The following is a 9,515-nucleotide window of genomic DNA, read 5'->3' as shown; positions in this document are numbered from 1 at the left end:
AACCTATTTAAACGTAGTGACATGTAAAGGAACATGAAAAGCCAAAATGAATTTAAATTGTAATGTCATCGCAGTACTGTCTAATTTTGCTTGCTTCGATGTCAGTCGAACAAACGAAGACTAAAGCGTGAATGACGCTCTGTATACGATTTTAACGCCCTATAAGTTCGGACACTTTTTAGCGCGGACCCGATGTCCATATAATTGTAAGTCAATCTACTGAGAACCTATCTTTATTATCTCCAGTGTCAAGTCCTGTATAGTGGCGAACTAGGTGATATTTCAATAAAACTTAGCAAATAGACGTAATTTCACGTACTTTTCAGGTCGGTTTTTTTATATTGGACTTTATGTTCAATGTAACAATATTTTGAATTGCAGGTTTGGAATATCTTTCTAACTGATGTCAAAAAGAGCCGATTCGAAGTTCGACTGTATTTCTTTGTGTGTGTTACTCTGGCAATTTTTCTTGGAAAGAGAAAAAAAGAGAGAAAATTTGAAAAAAATATTTCACTTCCGTGTGTGGCAAACTAGGGGATGAATGCAGTTTCGCGCACTTTCCGGTAACCGATTTAAATAAAACTTAGCCATTAGGTGTAATTCCGCGAGCTTTTGAGGTCGGTTTTTTTTAAATAAAATAGTTGTAATTATTAAGCTACTGCTTGTGATAACTTCTCTGAGAAAAACGAGCAAGAAACTATAGGGAATGCTTTTTTCAAACAAACTTAAATACAATGGAATACACTTTGAATCTAATTCGAGTGTAATCTAGAGTGATGTCATCTTTCCATACATCTTTATCCAACACTTAATCTTAAATTTTATAATATGACTTATCAATTTAAAATGTAGGTTTTTAAACTTAGGAAATGATAATCTTAATACATGTACCGAAATCTTATAGTAAAACGTATACAGTTCCCCATAAAAGAATCGTTTACCTTAGTTAATCGAAATCGTGGTACTATGAATTTGGACTTAGTTCTAAGGTTAATAATTAATACTACAGAGGTCTTTTTTAAATGAAATTATGTATATATTTACGGGCATACAAAATAATTGAGTAAATGTATTGTGATGCCACAGTCATGATACCAATCTCCTTAAAACTTTTTTGTTGAAAGAAACCCGAGAACCTAAACGATACACAGAAAGAATCGCTCGTTTTTGCAATACAAATGTGGTTTGTATATCTGCCGCTTTACCTGACATGAGAATCCCGTAGGACATTATACTATGGAAGTAACTAAAGTAAACTAGTCTAGCAGTACTAACATCGGTAAGTTCACGTATTCTGCGGACTGCGTATGCATCGGAGCTTAATTTGCTGGCCAGGGAAGATATATTATAAGTGGGAACCATTGAAGTTTACTGTCTAAGGTCACTCCCAAGAAGACTGCTTTATTAACAAAGTCTATCTTTCCTCTGTTTATTTCCATACTTCCCTTTAGATGATTCAAATTTAACACACTTTTTCTTCTTGGCGTTAAACAATAAATTGTTAGCATTAAACCAATAAACCACTTTAGAGAGGGTATCATTAATATGTTCATAGTTAACGTCATGTCTGTCTCCCCCTTAAAGTTTTCATGGAGAGAAACCTGTAGATAAATAAATAAATTGTAGCGTCCTTCCTTTAGAACTATGTGAAATATAAAATAGGCTTTATTCCAACAAATATATTGCAAAACCATCCCAAAGTTCTCTATACAAAAATTCACACAAAAGCAAGCAGGTGATCCACAAAGAAATTCCCACTATTGTTGAAACTGTTACATGTAGGAAATATTCTAACATTGTGTGTTCATAAAAATAGATTCTAACAACGGATTTTTGACAAAAAAAAAAATATCTACCTGTATCTGTAGCAAAAGAGACTCAGTTTTTTTTTTCAAAATGGCTGGTGTTCTTTTTTTGAAAAGGTTGAGTAATATTCTGCCATTGATGTACGAAAGCTTTAAAAGATGCTTTATAAATAGATTGTATTCGTATTTGAGTTTACGAAAATCCATAATTTACGTTTTGATTTATCTTATGGTCTCTGACAAATAAGTAAAACATTCCATTAGGTACAAAAAAGAATTTTTCTATGTGCTTGCGTCGTATCTTTGTATTTGGTTTTTTCAAAGACTTTTAGTCGTTGGTTTAGTCGTTGAAAAAGCTCGTGAGTTTAGGTGGTTGGTTGGTATAGCTTCTGGCACGGTAAGCTAGAAGACGTCGATTCGAATCCGGGCGGATCGAAAGAATTTTTTCTGAGTGTTCTATCTTTGTATTAATAATTATAACAAACTAGTGGAACGATTTCACAAAAAATTATTGAACATAAATTCAATAAAAATTTAAAATACAGTGAATTGCGACATCTCGCACCAGGGGCTGGTAACTGTAAAGATATCTAACTGGGTGATAAAACTTTCATAGATTTCTCATAGATGGCGCTACGACTAAAAGTCGTTGAAAAAACCAAATACAAAGATACGACGCAAGCACATAGAAAAATTCGTGAGGTCCGCTGGGTCGTTCCGTGGCTTAGTTGGTATAGCGTCTGCCACGGTAAGCTAGAAATACAACATATTTTTTATTTCAACATATTAAAAAAATCTTTTTTTTTGTACAAAAAATATTTAAGTAAAACGTGTTTCCATTTTCTATCTTCTGTAACAGTTTTAAGGAACAAAAAAATCCATAGAAAAAGGTAAAAAATTCAAGAAGTTATAAAAAAAGTTTCTTGCGTGTTTTGACAACCAGCCAAATGTCCCAAAAGTCAATTGACATTAAGTAAACCAGCGCTACAGGCTGTCTATATCTAAATCTATCAGCCTGTAGATATTAGCTGAGCAAATCCCGCTTGCGTGCGCCGCGACACGCATTTATTATTAACATATTATATTTTTTTAAACATTATAATTATGTTTTAACTTTTGTTGTAAGTACAGTATTTTAGATTAACGTTTATAATATTGTATTTTAATTTTAATATCAGGTGTGTCTCGGCGCTTACGCAATGAACTATTCTTATTCTTATTCTAAACCTTCGAAATATGAAATTAATATAAATCCGCAATTAATTGAAACCCAGTTAAGGACAGATTTAGAGAGCGTGAACAACATTGACATTGTTCTGTTGATTGATTATGAAAGTAATAAAATTTACCTACATACCTGTACAATAACATTTGAAATTTAATTCTTTTCTCAACACGTCAGAGTTCAATTTAAACTGACTGTACAAATGCAAGACTACCTGCACATCCCTCCGCTACTGCTTCTGCGCAAAGGAGCCATTGTTACACATAACCTATCATTGTAAACGGAGCAAAATGTAATCTGTTTTTTTATTAACAACAACATGAATACTGCTTATAGATAGTGTTTTAATAAATAATTTTCGTTATAAAAGCTGAAACGATGATATTTAGTGTTAAATTCAGTGTTTCTTTACGTAAAAACAAGAAAGGAGGGAAAAATAACAATAAGTGATTTCAAAAAGACGAAGACTCGAATTTTCAGAAAAAGGAATTGTTTTTTTCTACCTGTGTTAACGCATTTAGGGAATGTGATGTAAATAATAATAAATCCGTGTCCCATAAATCACTGTTCCCGAGTGTTTGTAATAAATATCGATTTTGTGCAATGGCGGGAGATTCGAAAGTTGTTTTCAATTACGAGTTTTTAGATATGTCGCGGAAGTGGACTTTTTGTAACGTTGTTTTCAAATTATAAAAACATTAAAATACACAGTAAATAATAAATCAATTGTTTCTACAAAAAATAGCAATATAAATATGGGTAATATAGGTACATATTAATAAATCGATAACCGTGAAATAACTCATAAAAAATATTGTTAGAAAGGCAATGCAATCCTGCGGTGTTATGCAAGTGGTACAATATGAAGTGTCAACACCTCAATCGACAATCGCAGCGGACGTTGCCCAGCACTATGTGCCACCGCCGCCGTATTTTGGTAACTTGCCCGTTATTATTTTCTTTTTCTTTAAATCTCTGAATGGCACTACAACTGTTATAATAAGAATTTATTTACTTCAGACAACATTTAAGGTCCATTTTAATGTTAGTAGAGCTTATACTAGATTAATACTTAATAACTAACAATGAAATTGGCCTTTGTGCGAGTGTATACATCATCGGGCAATCAGGTCAACAGCGAGGCAGTTTTCTTTCGCCAGAGCTGCAAAAGCGCGGGAGCTGTAACAGTGCCCTGAATGCATTATCAAATTGGACTCGCAGAGCTTTGTACGATTTTCGGGTATATTTGAACCATAAACTTGCCGTGTACAGTGTTGTACAAAATGCCTTAAACAATGTTATCTTCACTGTATCCGTACATCTAGCAAATCTTCGAACCAACATGTTCGCCCGAACTGACAATGCCCTGCGCTCCCTTTCCATATCCGCATCATCCCTAAGATCCTCCACCACCGTCACCATCCGTCCGATCCGTCACCAAATGCTCAAGATATGGATATGCGTTATAAGTTATGGCTAGACGTGTCACTTACCACCAGGAACACTATATGTTCGTCCCATAACTTGAGATTATAAAATAAAATATATAATTAATAAAGAATTGTTGTATATATGTTACACGATTTGTGAATCTATATCCACTGAAAATCAGCGTCGTACCACACTTTCAGTGAGACGGCAATAGCTGAGTGGATGACGGATTCAGTGGCTGCACAGCACACATCCTGTCTCCCTTATCTTTCTTTCTTTCTTCTATTTTTTATGTTTTTGTTTTGTTTGTAAATTGTATGTGTGCTGTGCTTTACATTGAATATATAATTTCTATTTCTATATATTGGTCTCATTTAAATTTGAAGAAAATATTGTACCTCTAAGGTTCGTATTCTAGAACTCTACTCAGTGCTCAAGTCAGGATTGCACTGGAAATACGACCTTAATGGCAAGGAATTGAGTATGATTTCGAGTGCTTTAAACCATACTCAAATCCTGACTTGAGCATTGAGTAGAGTTCTAGAATACGACCCTAAGGTTCGAATTCTAGAACTCTACTCAATGCTCAAGTCAGGATTGCACTGGAAATACGACCCTAATGGCAAGGACTTGGGTATGATTTCTAGTGCTTTGAATCATACTCAAGTCCTGACTTGAGCATTGAGTAGAGTTCTAGAATACGACCCTTAGAGTGGTAAACTAGAGGATGAATCCGGTTTCGCGCACTATCTGGTAACCGATTGTTAACTTTTTAGTTTCAGATTGTTTGTACGGACAACGGCACATCAGACTACACATTTTTGTGCAACGGAATAAGATACGTCAATGTGTAGGTTGATGTGCTGGCGTGTGTAGTGGCGATGTGTGGCCGTTATTTCCCTGTACTTTTTTCGAAGGAATTAATTTATTGTTTATTATTATTTAAAACATACTTTTTTCTGGTTTCCAGCATCAGTGGGATGCAACAATGACACAACCTGCCGTCGTCGAAAGTATGCTTGGTGGTGCGTCGGCTGTGGAGCTCTGGCCGCTGCCCTGGGAGGGCTGCTGGCCGCGCAGCATATACTGCTCAGGGCGTACACTGCCAGCCCGCACCATTTGGAGACCGTACCTGCTGCCGTTCCTGCAGCTATGGTAAGACTTAGATGACAAAATATTAAGGTGCGTCTACGCTTACAAGCCGAGTACTAATTCGTGTAGTGTGAACTGATCATCAAGTATATAACCAGAAAAAGAGATGAAATGTCATTTAATTTGTTTAAAAACTATTCTGCCAAATCATTACGGTGACAATTGCGCTCCGATTGACCAGCTCGAATTCGAAACAATTGACGGGTGTCGTCAATTGTTTCACTTCAAATCGATCATTTTAACTTTAGCTTTGCTATAATGGACGATAATTACAAAATTACATTTTTAATTATAGATGAAATGTGATTCCGTTTGTTTTGTAATTAGATGTTTTGCTGTTTTTCCCACACCACCGACAGACACAGCCCCCCATTGTTAGCTATATTATCTTTATTACAATAAATACATAATATATGTATTTGGAATATACGGAGACGTACACACAGGTCAGTTGTTGGCGCTGTACTCAGTTTTCTAATTTGTGATTTCAGCGCAAACGAGAGTTGATATTTAAAAGTGATATAAGACCCATTTGCCTGATGAGTTGCCAGGCATGGATGACCTTTACTTCGTCTCTGTTTCTGTATGGGACTGATTTACGAGCCCTGAGCGAGCGCGCGCCGAGCGTTCGGCTCGTGCTCGACTGTGCTTCGCTAATTGTCGGTTTTTTGAAAAGCATTTGCATCGCATTCGCAAGTGTTTAATGACAGACGCTTTGTTGATGATACCATACGAATAAAATTCTGAAATTAGAAAGTTGCTTGTTGACATGTCAAAATGGTTAACAAATCTATATTTTGTTGACTCGATCTGTGGCCGTAGCATGGCAGAATATGTGTAATAAACCACCCAGTGACAATATTTAATTCAGTTGATAAATCTAAGTTTGCTTATTTGGTAATGACCTATTGTTATACATTTTGAAGAACAAGGACAACGATATGAAATTGCGTATATACCTATCTTTGTCGTTTAATCATCGCTGCGAAAACCATGAAACAAAAAATGTCTTTTCATTTCGTTTGTCGCGCTCAATTTTTACGTTGATAAAATTACTGTGGAAATCTTTTAAGCAGCTCGCACTTTGTTTGGCACTTTGTTAATCTTTGACATAAAAATGTGACATTACGATGCTCGCCATGTTCGCTATTGTGATAAAATTTTTAAATGCCGGTTTATCACTCGATTTTGACTGCTAAATGTGGATATAATAGCTTTACTGAGGTGGCATACTACGGGGGCTGTCCTTATATAATTGTGTTGATCCTCATGGTCCTGGCCTTCTAGTTTTTTTTTATTGATTTAGGCCATAATAGTCGTTGCAACAGTAGCCGCAATAGCTAAATCGTCCATGTTTACCACAAGTCGCGAGCACACTGCGGAAAACGTTCGACAACTGTGATCGTTGGAGGCTCATTGTACGTCCATACTTGACGCTGCGAATGACGACAAGCAGAGCGGCAACGATCGTGCTTGACTCGTCTAGCGTTGACGCACCTTTTGGAAATGACAAATTAAACTATTAAAAAAATATATGTGAACAAGTAGGTTTACTCTTAGTACGTGTGGCTAAGTAAGTATTTTCCTTCCAACGTCTTTATACGCGCGCTCAATTACGCACGATAGAGTGTCTGTGTAAAGCCCCCTAATAACTCCGAAGCTTTTGTATTTTAGAAATTGTAGATTGTGCAACAAGGGCACAAAACGCTCATTTTACCCGAGACGAGTATATTACTTAGTACATGTTATACTTAAGTCGAGGGTAGAGTAAAATGGGTTTTATGAACAAGTAATACAGTCTGCTTTTCACTTCGATTGCGAGGATATTAAACAGTAATATTACAAATAAACGGTTATTTAATTAAAATTGAATGTAAAATTACAACAATTAGATATTTAATGTGATGGTTTATTTTTATTTTATGCACTAGAGCATAAAATCCTATTTTATGGAGCCTACACCCAGCATAAATACGAACTTTAAGAGCGTGAGAAGTGAAAATGATATTAAGTAAATAATTTTCCTTTGCTTCAGCTGGTCCTTACCGGAGTATGCATCATGAGTCTGGCCAGAAGACGGAACCGATACAGCTATATGGTAAGAAAAGTATGTTGTTTGCCTTTTATTTTATTTTTTAACCGTCTTCAAGAGAAGGAGGTTCTTAATTCATTTGTATTTTTTTATGTGTTTTTTTTATTACGACATTTGTAAACCGATTTAGGTGATTCTTTTTTTGTTGTAAAGGGGGTATCTCTGTAGTAATCCCATTCAAATTTCAAGAAAATATTCCACCTTTAAGGGTGGCAAATTAGGGGATGAATTAGGTTTATTAAATTGCATCCACTTTCACTTAACCGATTTTAACAAAACATGGCACTTACGAACTTATTAAATATGCAAACGATAGATCGATTTTTTTCAAACATCGATATATCGCTCATAAATATCGATGTTTTAACATCGATGTTGAAACCCAAAACATTGTTAATACATCACTCACTAAAAGCGATATTTTATCGTCTATGTGATACTATACTATAGCGCCATCTACCGTCCCGTCCGTGATCTACAGCTACGCACTTAAACAGATACTTCTCTCAGTCATAAGCACAGATTTTTCTATTTAGCGTTTCGTTCGCTCTGCAATACAAACTTACGCGCGCAAAATCTTCATCTAATAATATAAATTTGATTATTATACTTATTTGTTTTAATTTCTGTTCAAAAATAGTATTTATTCGATATATAGGTATATGTCACCGTAAATTGTGAACTCCGTCAGTTTATGATATAACGCCTGAGATTATAAACTAACGGTAGGTTCGGTGAGATTGTAATCTTTTGACGTGCGATTGCAAATTGACGGAGTTCACAGTTATACGGTATACATATATATTTAAATGGTGACAAAAATATCGAAAAAAAATCGAAATATCGTTCATAAACTTCAATGTTTTTAGCATAGTTGTTACACTTTTAAGAATATCGATGTTTCATATGGGCGATGTTGCATCCCTAATTTCAAAAACGGGTATAAGCAAACTTATGTGGCCGGTTTTTTATATAAAAAATTATGACTAAATCTTTCGTATTTTGATTGTTTTAGATCAAAGTGGTTGGCGCATGTTGCCTGGTATGCGCATTGACATGCGTACTGGTTACCATTACAACTACTGTCATTCATATGAACAAGTAAGTACCAACTTGGAGGATGGAAAAAATAAAGCTCAACTCTCTCTCTCTCTCTGTCTCTCTGTCCATCACTATTATCGACATATTTAAAAAGCTTATAGGGTTTTCATCAATACTTAACATTTTTTATTATTTTACTGTGATGATATACTTAAATTAAAAACATAAAAAAAGAAAAACATAAAACGTTTTTTGGACAAAGGATACATTAAAGACAACAACGAAATTGAATTGGAAATTAAAGTTAAAAAACTTTCTTGACAGTAATTTAAATTCTAATATATCCGAAACAAATTGCATTAGCCGATTTAATTAAATTCGAAACTAAAATGCAATTCCTAGTGCGTACGGGCACTGCTAGAAAAACAAATCACAAATCCAGAAAACTCGGACCCACTTGTCCACCAAGTCCGATTCAAAGCCGACAAAATACGAATATCGTTTGTACACTTAAAGATAATATGATCTCTGTGACATTTCGGACTGTCATTTCTCGGATTCAGAACTAGGATACACTGCATAAACGCCTTATAGGTCGTTTATTTATAATAATTATAATTTATATTACAGATTACAAACACTAAAGTTTTGCGAGTATACAAAGCTGACGAGGACCTGCACCTGTTTCTCCATGCCGCCTGACACGCAGCACAGCGGAGAGGACGAGGGTATGACATTTTTTTATTTATTTCATAAAATTACACAGTAT

The 9,515-nt window shown here is 35.1% G+C and overlaps 1 protein-coding gene across 1 annotated transcript in view; it reads left to right on the top strand.

Annotated features, from left to right (window-relative positions):
• Positions 1 to 9,515, top strand: part of LOC113227514 — a 16,459-nt gene that overhangs the window by 1,923 nt on the left and 5,021 nt on the right. Inside the window, exons 3-6 of the mRNA XM_026460451.1 lie at positions 5,432 to 5,616; positions 7,649 to 7,720; positions 8,721 to 8,806; positions 9,377 to 9,511. Coding sequence (XP_026316236.1) covers positions 5,614 to 5,616; positions 7,649 to 7,720; positions 8,721 to 8,806; positions 9,377 to 9,511 — 296 coding nt within the window. The 5' untranslated portion in view covers positions 5,432 to 5,613. The remainder of the gene's footprint in view (positions 1 to 5,431; positions 5,617 to 7,648; positions 7,721 to 8,720; positions 8,807 to 9,376; positions 9,512 to 9,515) is intronic.

Source organism: Hyposmocoma kahamanoa, unplaced genomic scaffold (genome assembly GCF_003589595.1).
Source record: "Hyposmocoma kahamanoa isolate Upper Pololo Valley unplaced genomic scaffold, ASM358959v1 211, whole genome shotgun sequence".
NCBI classification, from domain to species: Eukaryota; Metazoa; Arthropoda; class Insecta; order Lepidoptera; family Cosmopterigidae; genus Hyposmocoma; species Hyposmocoma kahamanoa.
Note: the sequence above shows the minus strand (reverse complement) of the source record. Positions and strands in the feature narration are given on the sequence as shown.